Here is a 27,992-nt window from a genome sequence, read left to right as displayed (position 1 = left end):
ACTGGTTTTGCCTAAATTAGCTAAATTTGGGTTTTTAATACATGAATAAATAGATATCAAAAATCCTTAATCCTCCTACTCCTCAATCTGCTGCCGCTATTTCACAACTGAGCCATGCTGCCCCAACTGTGATACTGATGAAGGATGTCAAACTTCCAACTTGATTCAAGTTTAAATAAACATTAAAGAATACAACCTTATAGTTATATATAAAGAGCTACTTGGGTTTAAAAGAAATTCTTCGGTCTTGAACTGTTGAAGAGTGGTACTAGTAACTACTTATAAATATTGTGTACCCAGATGCAATAATCATCGTCCATATATGTTTTTCAAAAATACTTGGGTCGAGTACGAGTGAGGAGTTGATTGACGATGCCAACCCTTCCAGATCGTTGCTTTGCGAAGCAGAGCAAGAATGTTAGTTTGCACGGCGCGTCGAAGCGGCGAAGTCCTCCAAGTGAGGAGTTACAATAGAGGGCGAGTAAGGTCTAAATATTGAGGAGCAATATCTATATCCTCTCTCCAGCAGGGGTTGTTATGCAGAAGTTCTAAACTCTTGGCTGCTTTGTTGATAGCAATGAGCTGCTTCTTGGCCTGTTCGTTGGATGGAATGCACACAAAATCGAGGCTTTGTTTCTGTCGCAGTCCTGCTTCTATCATTTCAGCTGGTATCTTCGTCCTGCGGTGATATATTACCTTATATGGGCATCACGTGAAATATTAGCAAATACTGTACTTAGACAAAGTAGACAGGTTGAAGTTACTCAATAATTGAGTTGTAATACTACAACAGTAATACAGAAATATTACAATTGTTACCTGTAGTGATGTATCTTATCGTTTATCTCTGATATGATCTTAGGATAAGCCTCCTGCAGCTGTATAAACGCCACCACCTGCCCCAACAAACTCGTCTCAACAAACATTTTACTGTTATTATTACTTAAACTGCAGGCGAAATAGTGTTCCTTGCTCTTGTTAGTAGCTAGCGGGTACACACTCTCCATAGCACAGTTAAACTCAGGGTAGGACATCCTGCTGGGACTAGCCCCACAGTTCTGTTTAAGCTTTATCACAGTCTCACAGACGCGCGGCTCTCTGTCCCGGACTATGCAGTGCATGAGATAGTTGGAGACCAGGGAGGGGGATATCCTGTTGTTGGAGTGGGAGCTGAAACTCAGGACGTGAGGGTCTATATCCTCGTCTGTAAGGTGGGGGTAGAGCACCATCATGAGGGGGCGGAGATCTAGTGTACACACCAGGTCTAGTGAGAGGAGGATGTCGTTCAGCAGGTAGATGTACCTGGGACAGTTGCTATAGTAACTATATAGTAACTATAGTAACTATACTGTATAGTAACTATAGTAACTATAGTACAACATGCGGAGAGCAAGAATTTTAAATACTGGATAATCTTCGGTATCCATTTTAGTGAATTTTCCCGAATTTTTCTATTTTTTTTTTCGAGGCAAAACAAGTAATAAAAGGGTGGTTATAAATAGAGAAAAAGAGGGGAAAAGAGGGATTTTGGAGATGGGGATACCGATAAAGGTGTCAGGTGGAGGTTGCTACACGTTGTATACCTCTCGTGCACGCGAAGCGTGCACGCCGGCCGGCGTGCGATCAAAAGGGGTTGCAGCGTGTGTCAAGTTGGAGGTGGGTCACTCTTTTCATGTTTCCATGACGACGAGAAAGCAGTTGCAATTTGATCGGGACTAAATGTTACATTTTTAGCACATCCTCTTGTAATTGTATTACCTCTTAGTGGAGATGAAAACCTATAGATTAATGCTCGTGATGATGTGTACTCCCCAACCCCCCCCCCCCCCCCCCCCCTTCCCCCGTCGTACCTGAACATGATAGGGTCGAGTGATCCGGAGAGAATGCAGCCAAATATAGCGATAAAAGGGTTGTCAGGAGCGTATTTAGCTATAGCACTCAGCAGGTCTACCTGCAGTACAATAGTTACACCTAGTTACCATGGTTACTATAGTTACTATAGTTACTATAGTTACTACCTGCAGTACAATAGTTACACCTAGTTACCATGGTTACCATGGTTACTATAGTTACACCTAGTACCTACCTGCAGTACAAGTTATCACATCTATCAAATGCAAAACAGTAGCATTAGTTAACAACAATTCTGTTAACAACAATTCTGTAAATTCATAGCCTGGCTATGAATTTACTGATAGCCTGCTGAAGAAAAAAAAACGCTCAAAAGCCTGACTCGTTAAGCTGAGTTGAACGTTAAATTTGATAAACGAAATAAAATCGATGCATACGACATACACGCGAGGAGGAGCGCGCCCGTACTATAGTAACTACAGTAACTATGGTTACTATGGTAACCATGGTAACGTACCCGTACGATAGTAACTATAGTAACTATGGTTACTATGGTAACCATGGTAACGTACCCGTACGATAGTAACTATAGTAACTATGGTAACCATGGTAACCATGGTAACGTACCCGTACGATAGTAACTATAGTAACTATGGTTACTATGGTAACCATGGTAACGTACCCGTACGATAGTAACTATAGTAAATATAGTTACTATGGTAACCATGGTAACGTACCCGTACGATAGCCATTAGTTCTTCTAACTGGTATTGTCCTAGAAGGAAATCCGCTAAGTGGTCCACCATACTTTTATACAGGTCCTCCTTTCCAATATTACTGAAATATCAAGTTATAAAACATATTAAATAGAGGAATTTTATCATTTTAACTATAGGAAAACAAAACCTTGATAGGATTTTATTAAAAGATCATCGTGATACGGAACTCTCCTTATTTCCTTATTTGGTAATGTACCTGAGGTAGAGGAAGAAGTGCTCGATACAGGTTATCACGTGCTCCTCTGATAACTCACGTGATCTGACAATTAATTAAATTAATTATTTATCTAGAATTATAGGGTAATAGAGTAGACGGAATTATTCATAGCGTTTCTCTGTAGCACTGAAAGCAGCTTCAGGCACTTAAAGTTGCTAGAGTTGTTATACACAATTCAAAACGGCTCAAAAACAGCAGTCTCTAATTATCGTCCAATCTCATTACTGGCAGCATTTTCCAAAATTTACGAAAAAGTTATGCACGCTAGACTTGTAGAATTCTTGAATCAAAATTAAAGATTTTAAAAAAAATTTGCGGTGTGCCATTAAAATAACAAATTCAAAATGTATATTCCATTATTTGCAGTTTGTTACGATTTATTTCATTTGACCTCACTTTTCTATTTAGTTTTGATATATTTTCTAGTAGTTATGTTTTCAGGAGTGCCCATTGGGGGTTTTATTTTTAACTGATTATGATGTAGATAATAAATTAGTCCATTAGAGATAATCCCCTCACGAGGGGCTTTCAATCAAGCTCCTACCTGTGGAAGTAGGTTCTGGAGCAGTTTCTCCACATCTTGGCTAACTTCTTGTTGAGGTCACGTGTGCTGACAGTATCACGTGACATGTTACTAACACCACGTGACACACCACGTGACGACCTCTGTTCTCCTGATTCTTCTGCCTGGTCTAGTCTGGTGTTGCTTCCCTGACTGTTCTCTTCCTGAACCAGTCTATATTACATCTCCCACCACAATATCTGTTATACCCAGGCACTGAGAGTCCAGAATTTTAAACTGTTTTTATTTTATCAACTCGACTGTTTAATTCGTCTTCTCATAGATTTTCTTACGATTAACCACGAAACTTCGTTCCTACTAATTAAAGCATGGTGTTTACATTCCATGAGCCCCCCCCCCCCCCTACATTCCTATTGTTATTATCTGTATTAATCTTCATAGCTTCTAATGATACTACTACTACTATTAGGTAGGTAATAATAAGGTATAAAATATGTTCCTTACCGCACAAACCTCCGCGAGAGCTTCTCTCAAACAATCCGCTGGTGGAACATTGAGAAACGGTCTGGACACCTTTAAATGTGAGCATCCAGGTGGTAACTTTATCACCTGGGAGTGGAGGTAAATTAATCACCTGGGAGTGGGGGTAACTTAATCACCTGGGAGTGAGGGTAACTCAATCACCTGGGAGTGGAGGTAACTTAATCACCTGGGAGTGGGGGTAACTTAATCACCTGGGAGTGGGGGTAACTTAATCACCTGGGAGTGGGGGTAACTTAATCACCTGGGAGTGGGGGTAACTTAATCACCTGGGAGTGGAGGTAACTTAATCACCTGGGAGTGGAGGTAACTTAATCACCTGGGAGTGGGGGTAACTTAATCACCTCGGAGTGGGGGTAACATAATCACCTGGGAGTGGAGGTAACTTAATCACCTGGGAGTGGGTTAACTTAATCACCTGGGAGTGGGGGTAACTTAATCACCTGGGAGTGGGGTTAACTTAATCACCTGGGAGTGGAGGTAACTTAATCACCTGGGAGTGGGGGTAACTTAATCACCTGGGAGTGGGGGTAACTTAATCACCTGGGAGTGGGGGTAACTTAATCACCTGGGAGTGGAGGTAACTTAATCACCTGGGAGTGGGTTAACTTAATCACCTGGGAGTGGGGGTAACTTAATCACCTGGGAGTGGAGGTAACTTAATCACCTCGGAGTGGGGGTAACATAATCACCTGGGAGTGGGGTTAACTTAATCACCTGGGAGTGGAGGTAACTTAATCACCTGGGAGTGGGTTAACTTAATCACCTGGGAGTGGGGGTAACTTAATCACCTGGGAGTGGGGGTAACTTAATCACCTGGGAGTGGGGGTAACTTAATCACCTGGGAGTGGGGGTAACTTAATCACCTGGGAGTGGGGGTAACTTAATCACCTGGGAGTGGAGGTAACTTAATCACCTGGGAGTGGGGGTAACTTAATCACCTGGAAGTGGGGGTAACTTAATCACCTGGGAGTGGGGGTAACTTAATCACCTGGGAGTGGAGGTAACTTAATCACCTGGGAGTGGGGGTAACTTAATCACCTGGGAGTGGAGGTAACTTAATCACCTGGAAGTGGGGGTAACTTAATCACCTGGGAGTGGGGGTAACTTAATCACCTGGGAGTGGGGGTAACTTAATCACCTGGGAGTGGGGGTAACTTAATCACCTGGAAGTGGAGGTAACTTAATCACCTGGGAGTGGGGGTAACTTAATCACCTGGGAGTGGAGGTAACTTAATCACCTGGAAGTGGAGGTAACTTAATCACCTGGGAGTGGAGGTAACTTAATCACCTGGTAGTGGGGGTAACTTAATCACCTGGGAGTGGAGGTAACTTAATCACCTGGGAGTGGAGGTAACTTAATCACCTGGGAGTTGGGGTAACTTAATCAAAAAGAAAACGATTGCTAGGACCATCTCGTCCCCTCCCTCCCCAGGATTAACATTTCAAAGAATGGAAAAATTTTGAAATGTACCGAGTTTTGAGCGAAGTGAAGATGAGGACAGATGAAAACCACAGCGTCACAAGATTTACACTCTTTAGAACCAGACAAACGGGAGAAGGTAATGCAGTCATTTGTAGAGATCTCCACTGATGCAGCGTACTTTGCAGTAATTATCTCCTTAGAATGGAAAGGATCTTTACCTTCCGCAAACAGATTCCTAACGTTCACCTGTAAATGTAACGATATAAAATGCGTCCTAAAATTGAAAACTAAAATATTTAATCTGGAATAACAAATAGCTACTTGACAAACCACTAGTTTCTAACGGTGGTTTCTAATTTCCTCACCTCAATTTCCTCTTCCTCCTCTTCTTCTGCTTCTAACCCAGCCAATTTCCTCTCGTAGTTTATATGTGTGTTCAGAAGCTTCAGCTCATTTAGCACAGACATCCCGAGCTGCGATACAGTGAGTTAGTGAGTTAGTGAGTTAGTGAGTTAGTGAGTTAGTGAGTTAGTGAGTTAGTGAGTCAGTGAGTTAGTGAGTCAGTGAGTTAGTGAGTCAGTGAGTTAGTGAGTCAGTGAGTTAGTGAGTTAGTGAGTTAGTGAGTCAGTGAGTTAGTGGGTCAGTGACTCAGTGAGTCAGTGAGTTAGTGAGTTAGTGAGTTAGTGAGTCAGTGAGTTAGTGAGTTAGTGAATTAGTGAGTTAATGAGTCAGTGAGTAAGTGAGTTAGTGAGTCAGTGCGTCAGCGAGTCAGTGAGTTAGTGAGTCAGTGAGTTAGTGAGTCAGTGAGTTGGTGAATTAGTGAGTTAATGAGTCAGTGAGTAAGTGAGTCAGTGAGTCAGTGAGTCAGTGAGTCAGTGAGTCAGTGAGTTAGTGAGTTAATGAGTCAGTGAGTAAGTGAGTCAGTGAGTCAGTGAGTTAGTGAGGTAGTGAGTTAGTGAGTCAGTGAGTTAGTGAGTCAGTGAGTTAGTGAGTCAGTGAGTTAGTGAGTCAGTGAGTTAGTGAGTCAGTGAGTTAGTGAGTTAGTGAGTCAGTGAGTTAGTGAGTTAGTGAGTAAGTGAGTTAGTGAGTCAGTGAGTCAGTGAGTCAGTGAGTCAGTGAGTTAGTGAGTTAGTGAGTCAGTGAGTCAGTGAGTCAGTGAGTCAGTGAGTCAGTGAGTTAGTGAGTCAGTGAGTTAGTGAGTTTATGAGTCAGTGAGTAAGTGAGTTAGTGAGTCAGTGAGTAAGTGAGTTAGTGAGTTAGTGAGTCAGTGAGTCAGTGAGTCAGTGAGTCAGTGAGTCAGTGAGTCAGTGAGTCAGTGAGTTAGTGAGGTAGTGAGTCAGTGAGTAAGTGAGTAAGTGAGTTAGTGAGTCAGTGAGTCAGTGAGTCAGTGAGTCAGTGAGTCAGTGAGTCAGTGAGTCAGTGAGTTAGTGAGGTAGTGAGTCAGTGAGTAAGTGAGTAAGTGAGTCGGTGAGTCAGTGAGTCAGTGAGTCAGTGAGTCAGTGAGTCAGTGAGTTAGTGAGTCAGTGAGTCAGTGAGTTAGTGAGTTAGTGAGTCACTGAGTCAGTGAGTCAGTGATTTAGTGAGTCAAAGATGGTGTGATGAACTATTTATATTGATATTACCGTACCTTGGTAAACGTTTCCCGCATGATTATATAGCGTTTGTTCCAGTCTGAAAGGTCGTCTGACTTGCTTGAGTTGAGCACCAGATTGTTGTATCTAGGAAGAACGCAACGTTGGAAGTAGTTTATTAATTAATGTACTATTATTCAGTTCTATACCCAACTAGCTGCTCCTGCAACCTACCTTGCCCTGAAGTTATCTTGTTCTTGTAACAGATTGTTGATTATCCCAACTAACTGCTCCTGCAAAACAACTGACTCTGACCTCTTTTCGTCCACCTTTCCATTTTCATCCTCGTCACTATTCTGAAATAAATCAGTAAATATTTCAAGCGGGAAGTATAACTTGTGGCCGATAGTTACTAGTAGTTAGTACTCCTGTTAAATCACTGGAAAATGATAAAGGGCTGTTCACATATTTCACATAAGCTTGAACTACTGTATATTGTATATATATAGTATATATACTAGCAGGATTGCAGGATTGCAGGAACCCGTCTAACCCTAAAGTGGTGTCAAGACTCGAGAGACTAAAATAATAAAAGATCAGTGATAATCACTTTCCTGCGCAGATAATGTTCAGGAATAGTATAAGAGTGATAATTTCCCGTCCTTAGTCTGTGTTACCTGCTCAGAGAGTCTAAAGAAATCAGTCTGCAAATTGTAATACTCCCTCTTGAACGTCGAAACTTTTAAAATTTCCGCGTCCTTCTTCACCACCCAGGATTCGAACATCTGCAAATTTTAGGTTTCTTAAATTTGTGAATCGTTCACACACTCATATCATAATAGAAGTGATGAATTTATGTATATAGATTAAAGATACTGTACTAGTCATAACCAAGTTACTACAATAAGTAAAATCTATGTATAAAGCACACATATTAAATCTAGAAATACTAACCTTTTTCTGCAGCACTTTTTCTTGGTTGGCTTCGTCCACATTTTCACTAAGAACCTGGACGTTTCTCTGCAGTTTTCCCACCAAATCATCTTTCTCTTCATGTTCCATACTAAGCCTCTTTATTTCGTTCTTTAGGTCGTCGATCCTGAAAATATTAGTGATGAAAATGGTTTTATACAACTGTAGGATTTTAGCATAATCGTAAAAGTTTAACATTATACCTATTAAACAAAAGGAATAAGCGACTGCTATTTGAGCAAATCAAGGACTTTTACTTTCTTGTCTTTTTGTCCAACAAGGCAGCAATATTCTCACTCTCGCTCCGTGTTTTGGAAACCTCGCTCCTCAACTGCTCACTTTCATCTTTTAGCGTTTCCGCTGCTGTGTTCCGTTCCTCCTCCAATCTGACACAATATTTTCAGTACACTAGACTGAATACAAGAGTATTATACCCAACATTGACCGGCGAACTGATAGCTACTTCAGAAGCAATGAAATTACGATCTTCTAGATAAAATGAGTCATATTACTTTCAGCCGGAGCCATCATAAGTGCAACATAAATCTAAAAGAAAGTATGGTATGTACTGAATATAATATCATGGAAACGTTATCTTACATGATGATAATATACCATTATTTGTGACTCCAAATTGATTATAAAATCGATACTCTATTCTATTATAAAGATAATGCCTTATGGTCTCCTTGGTAACCTTTCGTGAAATACAACAAATGTTGAGGGAATTTCCTAGCTTTATTTGGCGGAGTCAGGGCCGGACAATAAACGTCAAATCGAATAGAGAAAGATTGTGGCATCTTTCCGGCACATTTCATGCTAGGAAGAACTTCAATGAGAAATGTTGCAATCGAGTATCGACTATGTTCGTAGATTCTGAGCACGCAGATCCAAGACTGCACGTGGCTTTTAGTGTAGAGCATGCATTTAGTTCAGAATGCCGCGCGCGCATTTAGAGTGCACTAACTGCTGAACACCAATAACTATACACAAAAATATTTTAGCGCAATCCAAAAAATGTCCACAGATTTAAATTTTCCCAGTAGAACAGAGGGTGTTTTCTCAGATTTTGTGGCGGATATGAATCTTGCCCCCATCATGTATTTTGCTTATTATTGAGCTATTATTCTACCTTATTCAAACTCATTCTGACAAAAGTTATTATCAACAACTATGATTGGAATTATCGAGAATTCAGCAAGTAACTAGCCGGCTAGTGACCACTTACTAGCTACTAGCCGGTCACTATAAGTGACCAGCTATTAGTATAATTAATGCTCCTTCTTTATTATTAGTAGCCACTCTTAATTTGATAGAGAGGGAGCATTTCAACTAGTAGCCGGATAGTAACCGCCTAGTGACCGGCCAGTTATCGGCTAGTGACCACTTTAGAAGTACCGAATAGTGACCACTTTTTAGTTGTGATATAGTTATGACTTGGTTATGACATGGTTCTAACATGGTTATGGCATGGTTATGCAATGGTTATTGGTTATGCAATGGTTATTGAATGGCTATGACACGGTTGTGACATGGTAATGCAGATGGGACCATCGTGTAATTTGCCTAATATTGAGATATTAACAGTTTCAATCTACCTTATTCTAACTAATTCTACAAGTGCAAAGTAGTGCATATTAATTTTAACAACAATCCTGATTTAAATTATAAGGTAAATGGTATAGAACTTGAAGTATCTGCACAGGAAAAAGATTTAGGGGTTATTACCCATAACTCCCTACTTTGGAACGAACAGATCAAAGCATGTATCGCTAAGGCAAATCGTATGATTTGTTGGATTGTAAGGAATTTAGTTATTAGAGAAAAGGTTGTTATGATTGCTATATATAAAGCTTTAATAAGACCTCATCTTGAGTATTGTGTCCAATTGTGGAATCCACCTGCGGCTCATGGAAGTTGGGGGACTGTTTTGGAGCTGGAGAGCGTCCAGATGCGGTTTACCGCATGCTAGGTACCGCCTAATGAGGCTCATTATTGCCCGCTACTGAATACTTGAATAGCTCCCGATAAGATCACTGATTGGGTGACGAAATCACTGATTAAGTGCAGAGATCACGTATCCGAAAGACCTTAAAAGGGTCATAACTAACGAGTACCTCCAAGAAATAATATCTGCGTGCCCGGTAATCAGTGTTCGCAACGGAAGCAGAAATAATCCAAAATATCCCAAATAATTGGGTGACGAAATCACTGATTAAGTGCAGAGATCACGTATCCGAAAGACCTTAAAAGCTTAAAAGGGTCATAACTCGGCTTAGTTATAAACAACCAACTTGAATTATCAAACCACATGTGTCTGGAAATTTTGGAGTTCTTAACTCAAAACGTTCTCACTTTATGGTGACAAAAGAGAAAAAGAGGGAGTGGTGTGCCACACCCTCTGTAATTGATGGAAATTTCAGGAAATTTAAGTTTGACCCATATCTATATTCTCTGAAATTTGTAAGCAATTCTGATGCCAATTACGTGAGTTATTAAAGGGTTGCGTGTGGGTAGTTACTTTTGGGCCACCCTGTAGTATATAATATGACCATTTTAGAGTGGTTCAGTGAATTTTTTGGTATAATGTATTATATTAATCATAATGATACTATGAAGGTAAACCAATACTTTTAGATCGTAAAGTTAATCATCTTATAAGACGTTTTAGGGTTTTTCTGAAATTTGTGGCGGTTTTCGCCCCCGTTTGGAAAAATTGCCCCCATTCCGGTTCAGAGTGGTTCTGTGTATGTTTTTGGTATGGTATGTTCACAGTAGTTGCTCCTAAGGTCAACGAACAATATAAGATCGCGAAATAAACCATCTTAAGACGTTTTATGGTTTTTCTGAAATTTGTGGCGGTTTTCGCCCCCGTTTGTCAAAATTACCCCCATCCGGTTTATAGAGTGGTTCTGTGTATGCTTTTGGTATGGTATGTTCACACTTCACAGTAGTTGCTCCTAAGGTCAACCAACAATATAAGATCGCGAAATAAACCATCTTAAGACGTTTTATGGTTTTTCTGAAATTTGTGGCGGTTTTCGCCCCCGTTTGTCAAAATTGTCCCCATCCGGTTAAGAGTGGTTATGTGTATGTTTTTGATATGGTATGTTCACAGTAGTTGCTACTAAGGACAACCAACAATATAAGACCGTGAAATAAACCATCTCAAAACGTTTTATGGTTTTTCTGAATTATCTGGTGGTTTTCACCCCCGTTTGGCAAAATTGCCCCCATCCGGTTTATAGAGTGGTTCTGTGTATGCTTTTGGTATGGTATGTTCACACTTCACAGTAGTTGCTCCTAAGGTCAACCAACAATATAAGATCGCGAAATAAACCATCTTAAGACGTTTTATGGTTTTTTTGAATTATCTGGTGGTTTTCACCCCCGTTTGGCAAAATTGCCCCCATCCGGTTTAGGTGGCTCTGTGTATGTTTTTAGGACTTTTCTGAGATTTGTAGGAGCAACTACTGTGAACATACCATATCAAAAAAATACACAGAACCACTCTAAACTGGATGGGGGCAATTTTGCCAAACGGGGGCGAAAACCGCCACAAATTTCAGAAAAACCATAAAACATCTTAAGATGGTTTATTTCGCCACCTTATATTGTTGGTTGACCTTAGGAGCAACTACTGTGAACATACCATACCAAAAATATACACAGAACCACTCTAAACCGGATGGGGGCAATTTTGCCAAACGGGGGCGAAAACCGCCACAAATTTCAGAAAAACCCTAAAACATCTTAAGATGGTTTATTTCACCACCTTATATTGTTGGTTGACCTTAGGAGCAACTACTGTGAACATACCATACCAAAAATATACACAGAACCACTCTAAACCGGATGGGGGCAATTTTGCCAAACGGGGGCGAAAACCGCCACAAATTTCAGAAAAACCCTAAAACATCTTAAGATGGTTTATTTCACCACCTTATATTGTTGGTTGACCTTAGAAGCCACTACTGTGAACATACCATACCAAAAACATACAAAGAACCAACTTTAACTCTCTAAACCGGATGGGGGCAATTTTGCCAAACGGGGGCGAAAACCGCCACAAATTTCAGAAAAACCCTTAAACGTCTTAAGATGGTTTATTTCACCACCTTATATTGTTGGTTGACCTTAGGAGCAACTACTGTGAACATACCATACCAAAAACATACACAGAACCACTCTAAACCGGATGGGGGCAATTTTGCCAAACGGGGGCGAAAACCGCCACAAATTTCAGAAAAACCCTAAAACATCTTAAGATGGTTTATTTCACCACCTTATATTGTTGGTTGACCTTAGGAGCAACTACTGTGAACATACCATACCAAAAACATACACAGAACCACTCTAAACCGGATGGGGGCAATTTTGCCAAACGGGGGCGAAAACCGCCACAAATTTCAGAAAAACCCTAAAACGTCTTAAGATGGTTTATTTCACCACCTTATATTGTTGGTTGACCTTAGAAGCCACTACTGTGAACATACCATACCAAAAACATACACAGAACCACTCTAAACCGGATGGGGGCAATTTTGCCAAACGGGGGCGAAAACCGCCACAAATTTCAGAAAAACCCTAAAACATCTTAAGATGGTTTATTTCACCACCTTATATTGTTGGTTGACCTTAGGAGCAACTACTGTGAACATACCATACCAAAAGCATACACAAAACCACTCTATAAACCGGATGGGGGTAATTTTGACAAACGGGGGCGAAAACCGCCACAAATTTCAGAAAAACCCTAAAACATCTTAAGATGGTTTATTTCATCACCTTATATTGTTGAACATACCATACCAAAAATATACACAGAACCACTCTAAACCGGATGGGGGCAATTTTGCCAAACGGGGGCGAAAACCGCCACAAATTTCAGAAAAACCCTAAAACATCTTAAGATGGTTTATTTCACCACCTTATATTGTTGGTTGACCTTAGAAGCCACTACTGTGAACATACCATACCAAAAACATACAAAGAACCAACTTTAACTCTCTAAACCGGATGGGGGCAATTTTGCCAAACGGGGGCGAAAACCGCCACAAATTTCAGAAAAACCCTTAAACGTCTTAAGATGGTTTATTTCACCACCTTATATTGTTGGTTGACCTTAGGAGCAACTACTGTGAACATACCATACCAAAAACATACACAGAACCACTCTAAACCGGATGGGGGCAATTTTGCCAAACGGGGGCGAAAACCGCCACAAATTTCAGAAAAACCCTAAAACATCTTAAGATGGTTTATTTCACCACCTTATATTGTTGGTTGACCTTAGGAGCAACTACTGTGAACATACCATACCAAAAACATACACAGAACCACTCTAAACCGGATGGGGGCAATTTTGCCAAACGGGGGCGAAAACCGCCACAAATTTCAGAAAAACCCTAAAACGTCTTAAGATGGTTTATTTCACCACCTTATATTGTTGGTTGACCTTAGAAGCCACTACTGTGAACATACCATACCAAAAACATACACAGAACCACTCTAAACCGGATGGGGGCAATTTTGCCAAACGGGGGCGAAAACCGCCACAAATTTCAGAAAAACCCTAAAACATCTTAAGATGGTTTATTTCACCACCTTATATTGTTGGTTGACCTTAGGAGCAACTACTGTGAACATACCATACCAAAAGCATACACAGATCCACTCTATAAACCGGATGGGGGTAATTTTGACAAACGGGGGCGAAAACCGCCACAAATTTCAGAAAAACCCTAAAACATCTTAAGATGGTTTATTTCACCACCTTATATTGTTGAACATACCGTACCAAAAATATACACAGAACCACTCTAAACCGGATGGGGGCAATTTTGCCAAACGGGGGCGAAAACCGCCACAAATTTCAGAAAAACCCTAAAACATCTTAAGATGGTTTATTTCACCACCTTATATTGTTGGTTGACCTTAGAAGCCACTACTGTGAACATACCATACCAAAAACATACAAAGAACCAACTTTAACTCTCTAAACCGGATGGGGGCAATTTTGCCAAACGGGGGCGAAAACCGCCACAAATTTCAGAAAAACCCTTAAACGTCTTAAGATGGTTTATTTCACCACCTTATATTGTTGGTTGACCTTAGGAGCAACTACTGTGAACATACCATACCAAAAACATACACAGAACCACTCTAAACCGGATGGGGGCAATTTTGCCAAACGGGGGCGAAAACCGCCACAAATTTCAGAAAAACCCTAAAACATCTTAAGATGGTTTATTTCACCACCTTATATTGTTGGTTGACCTTAGGAGCAACTACTGTGAACATACCATACCAAAAACATACACAGAACCACTCTAAACCGGATGGGGGCAATTTTGCCAAACGGGGGCGAAAACCGCCACAAATTTCAGAAAAACCCTAAAACGTCTTAAGATGGTTTATTTCACCACCTTATATTGTTGGTTGACCTTAGAAGCCACTACTGTGAACATACCATACCAAAAACATACACAGAACCACTCTAAACCGGATGGGGGCAATTTTGCCAAACGGGGGCGAAAACCGCCACAAATTTCAGAAAAACCCTAAAACATCTTAAGATGGTTTATTTCACCACCTTATATTGTTGAACATACCATACCAAAAATATACACAGAACCACTCTAAACCGGATGGGGGCAATTTTGCCAAACGGGGGCGAAAACCGCCACAAATTTCAGAAAAACCCTAAAACATCTTAAGATGGTTTATTTCACCACCTTATATTGTTGGTTGACCTTAGAAGCCACTACTGTGAACATACCATACCAAAAACATACAAAGAACCAACTTTAACTCTCTAAACCGGATGGGGGCAATTTTGCCAAACGGGGGCGAAAACCGCCACAAATTTCAGAAAAACCCTTAAACGTCTTAAGATGGTTTATTTCACCACCTTATATTGTTGGTTGACCTTAGGAGCAACTACTGTGAACATACCATACCAAAAACATACACAGAACCACTCTAAACCGGATGGGGGCAATTTTGCCAAACGGGGGCGAAAACCGCCACAAATTTCAGAAAAACCCTAAAACATCTTAAGATGGTTTATTTCACCACCTTATATTGTTGGTTGACCTTAGGAGCAACTACTGTGAACATACCATACCAAAAACATACACAGAACCACTCTAAACCGGATGGGGGCAATTTTGCCAAACGGGGGCGAAAACCGCCACAAATTTCAGAAAAACCCTAAAACGTCTTAAGATGGTTTATTTCACCACCTTATATTGTTGGTTGACCTTAGAAGCCACTACTGTGAACATACCATACCAAAAATATACACAGAACCACTCTAAACCGGATGGGGGCAATTTTGCCAAACGGGGGCGAAAACCGCCACAAATTTCAGAAAAACCCTAAAACATCTTAAGATGGTTTATTTCACCACCTTATATTGTTGGTTGACCTTAGAAGCCACTACTGTGAACATACCATACCAAAAACATACAAAGAACCAACTTTAACTCTCTAAACCGGATGGGGGCAATTTTGCCAAACGGGGGCGAAAACCGCCACAAATTTCAGAAAAACCCTAAAACATCTTAAGATGGTTTATTTCACCACCTTATATTGTTGGTTGACCTTAGGAGCAACTACTGTGAACATACCATACCAAAAACATACACAGAACCACTCTAAACCGGATGGGGGCAATTTTGCCAAACGGGGGCGAAAACCGCCACAAATTTCAGAAAAACCCTAAAACGTCTTAAGATCGTTTATTTCACCACCTTATATTGTTGGTTGACCTTAGGAGCCACTACTGTGAACATACCATACCAAAAACATACACAGAACCAATCTAAACCGGATGGGGGAAATTTTGCCAAACGGGGGCGAAAACCGCCACAAATTTCAGAAAAACCCTAAAACATCTTAAGATGGTTTATTTCACCACCTTATATTGTTGGTTGACCTTAGGAGCAACTACTGTGAACATACCATACCAAAAACATACACAGAACCACTCTAAACTGGATGGGGGGCACCTTATATTGTTGGTTGACCTTAGGAGCAACTACTGTGAACATACCATACCAAAAACATACACAGAACCACTCTAAACCGGATGGGGGCAATTTTGCCAAACGGGGGCGAAAACCGCCACAAATTTCAGAAAAACCCTAAAACGTCTTAAGATGGTTTATTTAACCACCTTATATTGTTGGTTGACCTTAGGAGCAACTACTGTGAACATACCACACCAAAAACATACACAGAACCACTCTAAACCGGATCGGGGCAATTTTTCCAAATGGGGGCGAAAACCGCCACAAATTTCAGAAAAACCCTAAAACGTCTTAAGATCGTTTATTTCACCACCTTATATTGTTGGTTGACCTTAGGAGCCACTACTGTGAACATACCATACCAAAAACATACACAGAACCAACTTTAACTCTCTAAACCGGATGGGGGCAATTTTGCCAAACGGGGGCGAAAACCGCCACAAATTTCAGAAAAACCCTTAAACGTCTTAAGATGGTTTATTTCACCACCTTATATTGTTGGTTGACCTTAGGAGCAACTACTGTGAACATACCATACCAAAAACATACACAGAACCACTCTAAACCGGATGGGGGCAATTTTGCCAAACGGGGGCGAAAACCGCCACAAATTTCAGAAAAACCCTAAAACATCTTAAGATGGTTTATTTCACCACCTTATATTGTTGGTTGACCTTAGAAGCCACTACTGTGAACATACCATACCAAAAACATACACAGAACCACTCTAAACCGGATGGGGGCAATTTTGCCAAACGGGGGCGAAAACCGCCACAAATTTCAGAAAAACCCTAAAACGTCTTAAGATCGTTTATTTCACCACCTTATATTGTTGGTTGACCTTAGGAGCCACTACTGTGAACATACCATACCAAAAACATACACAGAACCAACTTTAACTCTCTAAACCGGATGGGGGCAATTTTGCCAAACGGGGGCGAAAACCGCCACAAATTTCAGAAAAACCCTTAAACGTCTTAAGATGGTTTATTTCACCACCTTATATTGTTGGTTGACCTTAGGAGCCACAACTGTGAACATACCATACCAAAAACATACACAGAACCACTCTTAACCGGCCGGTACCGGATGGGGGCAATTTTTCCAAATGGGGGCGAAAACCGCCACAAATTTCAGAATAACCCTAAAACGTCTTAAGATCGTTTATTTCACCACCTTATATTGTTGGTTGACCTTAGGAGCAATTACTGTGAACACACCACACCAAAAACATACACAGAACCACTCTAAACCGGATGGGGGCAATTTTTCCAAATGGGGGCGAAAACCGCCACAAATTTCAGAAAAACCCTAAAACGTCTTAAGATGGTTTATTTTACCACCTTATATTGTTGGTTGACCTTAGGAGCAACTACTGTGAACATACCATACCAAAAACATACACAGAACCACTCTAAACCGGATGGGGGCAATTTTGCCAAACGGGGGCGAAAACCGCCACAAATTTCAGAAAAACCCTAAAACGTCTTAAGATGGTTTATTTCACCACCTTATATTGTTGGTTGACCTTAGAAGCCACTACTGTGAACATACCATACCAAAAACATACACAGAACCACTCTAAACCGGATGGGGGCAATTTTGCCAAACGGGGGCGAAAACCGCCACAAATTTCAGAAAAACCCTAAAACATCTTAAGATGGTTTATTTCACCACCTTATATTGTTGGTTGACCTTAGGAGCAACTACTGTGAACATACCATACCAAAAATATACACAGAACCACTCTAAACCGGATGGGGGCAATTTTGCCAAACGGGGGCGAAAACCGCCACAAATTTCAGAAAAACCCTAAAACATCTTAAGATGGTTTATTTCACCACCTTATATTGTTGGTTGACCTTAGAAGCCACTACTGTGAACATACCATACCAAAAACATACAAAGAACCAACTTTAACTCTCTAAACCGGATGGGGGCAATTTTGCCAAACGGGGGCGAAAACCGCCACAAATTTCAGAAAAACCCTTAAACGTCTTAAGATGGTTTATTTCACCACCTTATATTGTTGGTTGACCTTAGGAGCAACTACTGTGAACATACCATACCAAAAACATACACAGAACCACTCTAAACCGGATGGGGGCAATTTTGCCAAACGGGGGCGAAAACCGCCACAAATTTCAGAAAAACCCTAAAACATCTTAAGATGGTTTATTTCACCACCTTATATTGTTGGTTGACCTTAGGAGCAACTACTGTGAACATACCATACCAAAAACATACACAGAACCACTCTAAACCGGATGGGGGCAATTTTGCCAAACGGGGGCGAAAACCGCCACAAATTTCAGAAAAACCCTAAAACGTCTTAAGATGGTTTATTTCACCACCTTATATTGTTGGTTGACCTTAGAAGCCACTACTGTGAACATACCATACCAAAAACATACACAGAACCACTCTAAACCGGATGGGGGCAATTTTGCCAAACGGGGGCGAAAACCGCCACAAATTTCAGAATAACCCTAAAACATCTTAAGATGGTTTATTTCACCACCTTATATTGTTGGTTGACCTTAGGAGCAACTACTGTGAACATACCATACCAAAAACATACACAGAACCACTCTAAACCGGATGGGGGCAATTTTGCCAAACGGGGGCGAAAACCGCCACAAATTTCAGAAAAACCCTAAAACGTCTTAAGATCGTTTATTTCACCACCTTATATTGTTGGTTGACCTTAGGAGCCACTACTGTGAACATACCATACCAAAAACATACACAGAACCAATCTAAACCGGATGGGGAAAATTTTGCCAAACGGGGGCGAAAACCGCCACAAATTTCAGAAAAACCCTAAAACATCTTAAGATGGTTTATTTCACCACCTTATATTGTTGGTTGACCTTAGGAGCAACTACTGTGAACATACCATACCAAAAACATACACAGAACCACTCTAAACTGGATGGGGGGCACCTTATATTGTTGGTTGACCTTAGGAGCAACTACTGTGAACATACCATACCAAAAACATACACAGAACCACTCTAAACCGGATGGGGGCAATTTTGCCAAACGGGGGCGAAAACCGCCACAAATTTCAGAAAAACCCTAAAACGTCTTAAGATGGTTTATTTAACCACCTTATATTGTTGGTTGACCTTAGGAGCAACTACTGTGAACATACCACACCAAAAACATACACAGAACCACTCTAAACCGGATCGGGGCAATTTTTCCAAATGGGGGCGAAAACCGCCACAAATTTCAGAAAAACCCTAAAACGTCTTAAGATCGTTTATTTCACCACCTTATATTGTTGGTTGACCTTAGGAGCCACTACTGTGAACATACCATACCAAAAACATACACAGAACCAACTTTAACTCTCTAAACCGGATGGGGGCAATTTTGCCAAACGGGGGCGAAAACCGCCACAAATTTCAGAAAAACCCTTAAACGTCTTAAGATGGTTTATTTCACCACCTTATATTGTTGGTTGACCTTAGGAGCAACTACTGTGAACATACCATACCAAAAACATACACAGAACCACTCTAAACCGGATGGGGGCAATTTTGCCAAACGGGGGCGAAAACCGCCACAAATTTCAGAAAAACCCTAAAACATCTTAAGATGGTTTATTTCACCACCTTATATTGTTGGTTGACCTTAGGAGCAACTACTGTGAACATACCATACCAAAAACATACACAGAACCACTCTAAACCGGATGGGGGCAATTTTGCCAAACGGGGGCGAAAACCGCCACAAATTTCAGAAAAAACCCTAAAACGTCTTAAGATCGTTTATTTCACCACCTTATATTGTTGGTTGACCTTAGGAGCCACTACTGTGAACATACCATACCAAAAACATACACAGAACCACTCTAAACCGGCCGGTACCGGATGGGGGCAATTTTGCCAAACGGGGGCGAAAACCGCCACAAATTTCAGAAAAACCCTTAAACGTCTTAAGATGGTTTATTTCACCACCTTATATTGTTGGTTGACCTTAGGAGCCACAACTGTGAACATACCATACCAAAAACATACACAGAACCACTCTAAACCGGCCGGTACCGGATGGGGGCAATTTTTCCAAATGGGGGCGAAAACCGCCACAAATTTCAGAATAACCCTAAAACGTCTTAAGATCGTTTATTTCACCACCTTATATTGTTGGTTGACCTTAGGAGCAATTACTGTGAACACACCACACCAAAAACATACACAGAACCACTCTAAACCGGATGGGGGCAATTTTGCCAAACGGGGGCGAAAACCGCCACAAATTTCAGAAAAACCCTAAAACATCTTAAGATGGTTTATTTCACCACCTTATATTGTTGGTTGACCTTAGGAGCAACTACTGTGAACATACCATACCAAAAACATACACAGAACCACTCTAAACCGGATGGGGGCAATTTTGCCAAACGGGGGCGAAAACCGCCACAAATTTCAGAAAAACCCTAAAACATCTTAAGATGGTTTATTTCACCACCTTATATTGTTGGTTGACCTTAGGAGCAACTACTGTGAACATACCATACCAAAAACATACACAGAACCACTCTAAACCGGATGGGGGCAATTTTGCCAAACGGGGGCGAAAACCGCCACAAATTTCAGAAAAACCCTAAAACGTCTTAAGATCGTTTATTTCACCACCTTATATTGTTGGTTGACCTTAGGAGCCACTACTGTGAACATACCATACCAAAAACATACACAGAACCACTCTAAACCGGCCGGTACCGGATGGGGGCAATTTTGCCAAACGGGGGCGAAAACCGCCACAAATTTCAGAAAAACCCTTAAACGTCTTAAGATGGTTTATTTCACCACCTTATATTGTTGGTTGACCTTAGGAGCCACAACTGTGAACATACCATACCAAAAACATACACAGAACCACTCTAAACCGGCCGGTACCGGATGGGGGCAATTTTTCCAAATGGGGGCGAAAACCGCCACAAATTTCAGAATAACCCTAAAACGTCTTAAGATCGTTTATTTCACCACCTTATATTGTTGGTTGACCTTAGGAGCAATTACTGTGAACACACCACACCAAAAACATACACAGAACCACTCTAAACCGGATGGGGGCAATTTTTCCAAATGGGGGCGAAAACCGCCACAAATTTCAGAAAAACCCTAAAACGTCTTAAGATGGTTTATTTTACCACCTTATATTGTTGGTTGACCTTAGGAGCAACTACTGTGAACATACCATACCAAAAACATACACAGAACCACTCTAAACTTGATGGGGGCAATTTTGCCAAACGGGGGCAAAAACCGCCACAAATTTCAGAAAAACCCTAAAACGTCTTAAGATGGTTTATTTCACCACCTTATATTGTTGGTTGACCTTAGGAGCAATTACTGTGAACATACCATACCAAAAAAATACACAGAAACACTCTAAACCGGAAAAATAGGATGGGGGCAAAACCCGCCACAAATGGGGGCAAGAACATGGGGGCCGCCACAAATGCGCCACAAATTTTGAGAAAACATCGCCTCCAGTAGAAAAGAATTTTAAGAGAATGCCACACTTTTTCAGATGCAAAATACTGCAAAAGTTAGCTCCTTTTATTCAGTGAATAAAAACGTGCAGATATGATTACTGATAAGCTATGTGGGGTTGGGGGAGGGGGCTATAAGGGGGTGGCGGTCTGTAAGGGGGAGGGGGCCGGGGCTGTTTTGGGAGGTCTGTAAGGGGGTGGGGTCTGTAAGGAGGAGGGGGCTGTTTTGGGAGTTCTGTAATGGGGTGGGGTCTGTAAGGAGGAGGGGGCTGTTTTGGGAGGTCTGCAAGGGGGTGGGGTCTGTAAGGAGGAGGGGGCTATAAGGGGGTGGGGGTCTGTAAGGAGGAGGGGGCTGTTTTGGGAGTTCTGTAATGGGGTGGGGTCTGTAAGGAGGAGGGGGCTGTTTTGGGAGGTCTGCAAGGGGGTGGGGTCTGTAAGGAGGAGGGGGCTATAAGGGGGTGGGGGTCTGTAAGGAGGAGGGGGCTGTTTTGGGAGTTCTGTAAGGGGGTGGGGTCTGTAAGGAGGAGGGGGCTGTTTTGGGAGGTCTGTAAGGGGGAGGGGGCTGTAAGGAGGAGGGGGCTGTTTTGGGAGGTCTGTAAGGGGGAGGGGGCTGTAAAGCTGTAAGGGGAAGGGGCTGTTTTGGGAGGTCTATAAGGGGAAGGGGGCTGTTTTGGAGGTCTGTGAGGGGAAGGGGGCTGTTGGGGGGGTCTGTAAGGGGGAGGGGGCTGTTGGGGGGGTCTGTAAGGGGGTGGGGGCTGTTTTGGAGGTCTTTAAGGGGGAGGGGGCTGTTTTGGAGGTCTGTAAGGAGGAGGGGGCTGTTTTGGGAGGTCTGTAAGGGGGAGGGGGCTGTAAAGCTGTAAGGGGAAGGGGGCTGTTTTGGAGGTCTGTAAGGGGAAGGGGGCTGTTTTGGAGGTCTGTGAGGGGAAGGGGGCTGTTTTGGAGGTCTGTAAGGGGGAGGGGGCTGTTTTGGAGGTCTGTGAGGGGAAGGGGGCTGTTTTGGAGGTCTGTGAGGTCTGTAAGGAGGAGGGGGCTGTTTTGGGAGGTCTGTAAGGGGGTGGTGTCTGTAAGGAGGAGGGGGCTGTTTTGGGAGGTCTGTAAGGGGGAGGGGGCTGTAAAGCTGTAAGGGGAAGGGGGCTGTTTTGGAGGTCTGTAAGGGGAAGGGGGCTGTTTTGGAGGTCTGTGAGGGGAAGGGGGCTGTTGGGGGGGTCTGTAAGGGGGTGGGGGCTGTAGGAGGAGGGGGCTGTAGGAGGAGGGGGCTGTTGGGGAGGTCTGTGAGGGGAGGGGTGTAGTAACCTGAAAACCATTTCGAAGTAAGGTAGGTAAGAGGGGGAGTGTCCCTCCTTATCCTGGGTAACTGATGTGGAGGTGAGTGTAGAACTGTAGATAGCTTGCTTCAACGTGTCTAAAACCAAGACTAGCACGTCTTTGTACACCTAAAGAAGACAGGTTACAGATTAATGGGTGCAATAACTGACGCTTTTAATCACTCATATATAAATATAATCAGTAAGAGTCAGATTTAAGGTTAAATGAACTGACCCCAGTGTGAGGCAGAATGTCCTCCAGTATCTGGGTTGCGATCCTAGTCTTACGGTTGGAGGGCCGTGTACTACCCTCCCTCATCTCATCTTCCAGCAGTTTTATCTGGTACTGCAAAGAGGGAGACCGTGCACCCAGGACCATCTAGTGCCAGTTTCAAGTTAATTTGGATCAAATTGGAAAGTAGTATTGGATCATCACAATCACACCTGTTATGTATGTGAGGAAGTTTATCAGAAAAGTTACGACGAGGTCACAAATTGTTCGCATTTAATTTGTAGCACCTCGGTCCAAATCATATAATATCATATAATATCATATATTATGCTAGTTCAAACCTTCTGACGCACATTGTTCAAATACCACTATTTGGCTATTTTGTTAAGTTGTATGACGCAAGTGATTAATATAAAATCCGGAATGGAATATTATTTATGAGTCGCATAGTTAAAATGTTTTCTTGGGTAAATTTCTATTGATTCCGTTTGATGCGACAAGGAAAAGGCTCTTATCAGGAAAGGAATTATTCAACGTTTCAATGTGACAACATCGTATTCATGATCTCAATAGAAATTTACCCAAGAAAACAAGCAAGTGATTAAGTTCTGTTTAAATGAGTTTAAAATGTTCAATAGCTCCGATAGTACTTCAATAGCTATACAATTTCCATCAACTCTCAAAATATTAATGTGGCGGTTTAACGAGTATCACATCAGCACTAAGATTTCTGATTTATTGAACTAACCGCAAACTTTTTGAGTACATATGCTTCTGTTTAAATTGTAACCAAATATTATGCACGTTTTTAACAACTTAACAAAATTTATTAAAGAATATATATTCTCTGCACATTTTAAAACTAGCTTGTAAGTACTGCATACTTGCCGGTTAGCAGATCAGTAGTATATACATATAGACATCTTCATAAATGAAGTTGAGGATATTGGCAAACAAAAATAGCGTTTTTGACATAAGTGGCATAATTTTGGCATCTATTAACCGATCATGCAGTTCTGAATATTAGCCACGTGACCCATACTCAAATATGCACCGCTCAGAAAGAAATTTGTTGTTGTTAGGCGCTATAATGTTTAAAATTTCACATTCTTGTGACTTTGTTAGCCCAATTAGCATTCCTTGAATTGAAATATAGTAGATTAGGTCTAGTATCTAAAAATTATACAGTATTGGTTAAAGGGCACGGATCCAACTGTTATAAGGCAACATTTGGTTAACTTTGTCACAATACTCTTTTCTGTGAAGTGTTCTCAACTCATTATTTGATGGTTTTTCTACCGATCATTATCCAAAAGTACGTTTTTGAAATTTTAATTAAAACAGTCACTTAGGAAATATGAGGTTAATTCTGTCACATTATATGGAATTTTGGGTGTATTTCCGAAATAATTTATGTCTGATTTTGGTTTGAAATGCGGGAAAACTCTATATATATGATATAAGTACGATACAGTTGATGTAAACATTGTCACAAAAGTGATAATTTTGCTAAATCACTAAAAATGTGACAATTTTAACTCCATATTACGGGTATCGGCCTTACAAAATGACAGGCCTCACAAAATGACAGCCCACATAGACGATGCTGTAGCTTAGGTTCCCTATACATTGAACCCTATTCCTTTAACTCTATGAAAGAAAAAGCATTAATTAACACTTCCCAAGGAATGATAATGACATAGAATCTATATTTCTTACATAAATATGGACGTTTTTGCTGTTCAGTCATTGCCCCGCCTAACTGTTACCCAGAATGGAGACCAAAGTTTAGAATTTAACCCCAGGAAACCAGGTACTACCATGACTTATGTCAATCAAAGACTACTTTGGTCAAATAAAAGAACTGATTTAGTGACTTTGGTAGAAGAAATGACAAAAAAATGACCTAGCCTCACAAAATGACAGTGTTATGCCTCACAAAATGACAGTTTTATTTTATGATACAAAGATGGCATATATATATTGGATGCCCCTTGCCTAATTATTGGTATTCTTAAAGCCAGTAAGCTTATGATGAGCCTAAATGTGTTTGTTTGATCATCAATTTTGATCAAAATGCCTCACAAAATGACACCGAAAAGCCTTACAAAATGACAATGTTTCAGATTGGATTACTTTCATCATCTAAAATGGATCAGAAACAGTCAATACAAGAAGGAGTTAAAAATAATCATAATCTGACAGTTAACAATCAAGTAGCATTAAAAAAGTGCAGTTCTGATATCAAAACTTTGATTTCAAACTCTTTGATTTCAAACTCTGATCTCAAAACTCAACGAAATAAAGCTTCTATTTTGTGAAAGCAGCGAGTAATAACAACTCCTAAAACATGTCAAACGTTAACTAAACACTGAAAAGTGATCTATCCAGTCATAGAAAATATCAAATATAACCAAATACTGTGTTCAAGTATGAAAACAAAAAATGATTTTTACGCCTCACAAAATGACATTTTTAAAATTTTTTCAAAGTATAAAAAATGTTCCTTTTTTAATATATTCTGGTAAAAACAGAACTGGTATAATATAAACAAAATATATATCTAACAGTAAGACACGTGAAAGAATAATGAAACTTTTTCCCAAATCGGATTTAAAGTGATGCCGTTTTGAGTTGTCATTTTGTAAGGCACTATCTCACGCGAAATTGCCCAACTTTTTTTAATCATCCTTTTTCCAGTAAAAGCTATTCTAATCTTCAATCTATTATATTTATCTAACTGTCCTAGGTGAAATCAAATTTCTATAGGCTGCTGTTAAAAAATGACAGCCGTGACGAAATTATCATTTTGTAAGGCTTGTTTTTTTGGAAGTTTTCAAAGATGACAATTTTTATCGCAAAATTTACGGTTTTTCAATCAAATCAACCCCCGGGAAGAAAAATATACCTGTTGAACTACCTATCTGGATAATAAAACATGAACAAAACTCATTTTTGTGCATTTCAGAGCCATCTCCTTTTTCGTGTCATTTTGTAAGGCCGATACCCGTACTACCACATAATAATTTTTGTTACTGATGGTTATAAAAGTGTTGATTGGTCCATAGTACGTAATATAGGGTCTTTAAGCAAATATATAATATCAATATTTGCTCAATTTCAAACATGTTCACATATCTTCAAGAGTATGTGAAGCAAATTTGTTTCTGCCTTCAGTTTATTAGCTTACAACTATGTAATATGTTAACAATTCCCAACACTTCTAGGTAATCAAATAATGCTAGACTACTCAGCATACCTCATACTTGAACATATTTATTAAAACTGTGGCGGAATTAACCTGGGGGCACCATTTAACGAAAAATATATTATATATATATATATTTCGTCTCTTTTTGTATATAATAGTAAGCCTACAATCTACATTAACATAGATTATAAACCAGTCGCCTGGGTTTGTAAAGCTACATTATACGTTATACGGTCATTACAGACTCATTTATTGATTACAATGTGTGTTGTTGCAATAACTCAGTAATTCATTCATTAATAATAATGTCAAATCTTACTTTCATTTAATCGACAAAGCATGCAATTTCTCTATATATATATATATATATATATTATTTATGAGATTGTCAAGAAGTACTTTCCACAGCAAATCTTAACTCCGCATTGCATCTGACAGCGACAAGTAAAACACTTGACCGCTCTTTTTTGTAAGTAAGAATCTGCAGTGCTGAAGTGCAATATAAGTGCATGTCATGCTCTCTCTCTGATACAACAATAAGCCAGCTGCACGGCCCCTCGCAGCTCTCCAACTTACAGCCTAATTTGATCACTCTTAGTGTGACATCTTCACAAGGTAGCTGTGGAGCATAGTAACAGTATTTATACACACTATATTCTATAACATGTCAATATTATTCAAACTTCATCTCCGAATATTGGGTAGGATTGTGAGAGTGATCAATGTTACATTTCATTAAATGTAAGTAGTAGTACTTGTAATATGGTGTACTTGTACTGAGTCACGTAATGTGGATATTTTTATCAAATAAAATGGCATAACCAAATAACACTTAACAGGCCTACCTCAAATTGGCACCGTCATTTTTTACATTTTTTGACATAATTTCGCCCGATATTTAAATCTACATACCAGGACTCCACAGAGTAGGACTCCACAGAGTAGGACTCCGCAGAGTAGGACTCCGCAGAGTAGGACTCCGCAGAGTAGGACTCCGCAGAGTAGGACTCCGCAGAGTAGGACTCCGCAGAGTAGGACTCCGCAGAGTAGGACTCCACAGAGTAGGACTCCGCAGAGTAGGACTCCGCAGAGTAGGACTCCGCAGAGTAGGACTCCGCAGAGTAGGACTCCGCAGAGTAGGACTCCGCAGAGTGGCACTCCGCAGAGTGGCACTCCGCAGAGTAGGACTCCGCAGAGTAGGACTCCGCAGAGTAGGACTCCGCAGAGTAGGACTCCGCAGAGTAGGACTCCACAGAGTAGGACTCCGCAGAGTAGGACTCCGCAGAGTAGGACTCCGCAGAGTAGGACTCCGCAGAGTAGGACTCCGCAGAGTAGGACTCCGCAGAGTGGCACTCCGCAGAGTGGCACTCCGCAGAGTAGGACTCCGCAGAGTAGGACTCCGCAGAGTAGGACTCCACAGAGTAGGACTCCGCAGAGTAGGACTCCGCAGAGTAGGACTCCGCAGAGTAGGACTCCGCAGAGTAGGACTCCGCAGAGTAGGACTTGGAAAATCTAGCTATACTACATGAATTTTCAAAAGACTAATTAAAGGGTGAGATTATTTGGACCAAACCAACATTATTAATGAGGTGTACAAACTAATACACACTGGAACATTATGATGATAAACTGTAGGCTTATACGAAAACAGTAATACAACAATATAAGACAATGATATTGGAATCCATCATATTACGTTTTATAATTATAACCGGTAAACTCTATAGTTTATAGTTTATAGTTTATAGAGCACGACAATTAATTTACATCATCTCATTAAAATCTGATTAAGCTAAGTCTTCATTCATATTGATGATAATG

General features: G+C 40.8%; 2 protein-coding genes across 3 annotated transcripts; both read right to left on the bottom strand.

Annotated features, from left to right (window-relative positions):
- Positions 1-3: 3 nt before the first annotated feature.
- LOC134821326 (uncharacterized) lies at positions 4-23,103 on the bottom strand. Of its 2 annotated transcripts, none has more exons than XM_063832056.1 (16): positions 22,964-23,103; positions 22,718-22,857; positions 8,137-8,265; positions 7,862-8,006; positions 7,585-7,692; positions 7,142-7,263; positions 6,964-7,054; positions 5,702-5,809; positions 5,385-5,582; positions 3,875-3,979; positions 3,392-3,573; positions 2,827-2,889; positions 2,589-2,688; positions 1,851-1,951; positions 820-1,302; positions 4-679 (listed from the first exon to the last, which is right to left on the bottom strand). In XM_063832056.1, the coding sequence occupies exons 1-16, from the start codon at positions 23,045-23,047 to the stop codon at positions 466-468; spliced, it is 2,373 nt and encodes a 790-aa protein (XP_063688126.1). In that variant the 5' UTR covers positions 23,048-23,103; the 3' UTR covers positions 4-465. The 2 variants fall into 2 exon arrangements, with proteins under 2 accessions (XP_063688126.1, XP_063688127.1); XM_063832057.1 differs by having other exon boundaries at positions 10-679; positions 3,884-3,979.
- A 3,972-nt stretch (positions 23,104-27,075) lies between these two features.
- On the bottom strand, positions 27,076-27,943 carry LOC134821442 (uncharacterized). Its single transcript, XM_063832183.1, has 2 exons — positions 27,939-27,943; positions 27,076-27,673 (listed from the first exon to the last, which is right to left on the bottom strand). Exons 1-2 carry the CDS (start codon positions 27,941-27,943, stop codon positions 27,076-27,078), a joined length of 603 nt encoding a protein of 200 aa, XP_063688253.1.
- Positions 27,944-27,992: the final 49 nt, after the last annotated feature.

Source organism: Bolinopsis microptera, chromosome 9, assembly GCF_026151205.1.
Source record: "Bolinopsis microptera isolate Bmic1 chromosome 9, MBARI_Bmic_1.0, whole genome shotgun sequence".
In the NCBI taxonomy this organism is placed as follows: Eukaryota; Metazoa; Ctenophora; class Tentaculata; order Lobata; family Bolinopsidae; genus Bolinopsis; species Bolinopsis microptera.
The sequence above is the reverse complement of the archived record's forward strand: the minus strand, read 5'-3'. Positions and strand labels throughout refer to the sequence as shown.

Coding starts and splice junctions, on each gene's coding strand:
- LOC134821326 (XM_063832056.1), bottom strand. CDS start 23,047: ATGAGGGAGGGTAGTACACGGCCCTCCAACCGTAAGACTAGGATCGCA. Junction 22,858..22,963: donor ACATTCTGCCTCACACTGGG/GTCAGTTCATTT, acceptor TGTCTTCTTTAG/GTGTACAAAGACGTGCTAGT. Junction 5,810..6,963: donor TGCGGGAAACGTTTACCAAG/GTACGGTAATAT, acceptor ACTGTATCGCAG/CTCGGGATGTCTGTGCTAAA.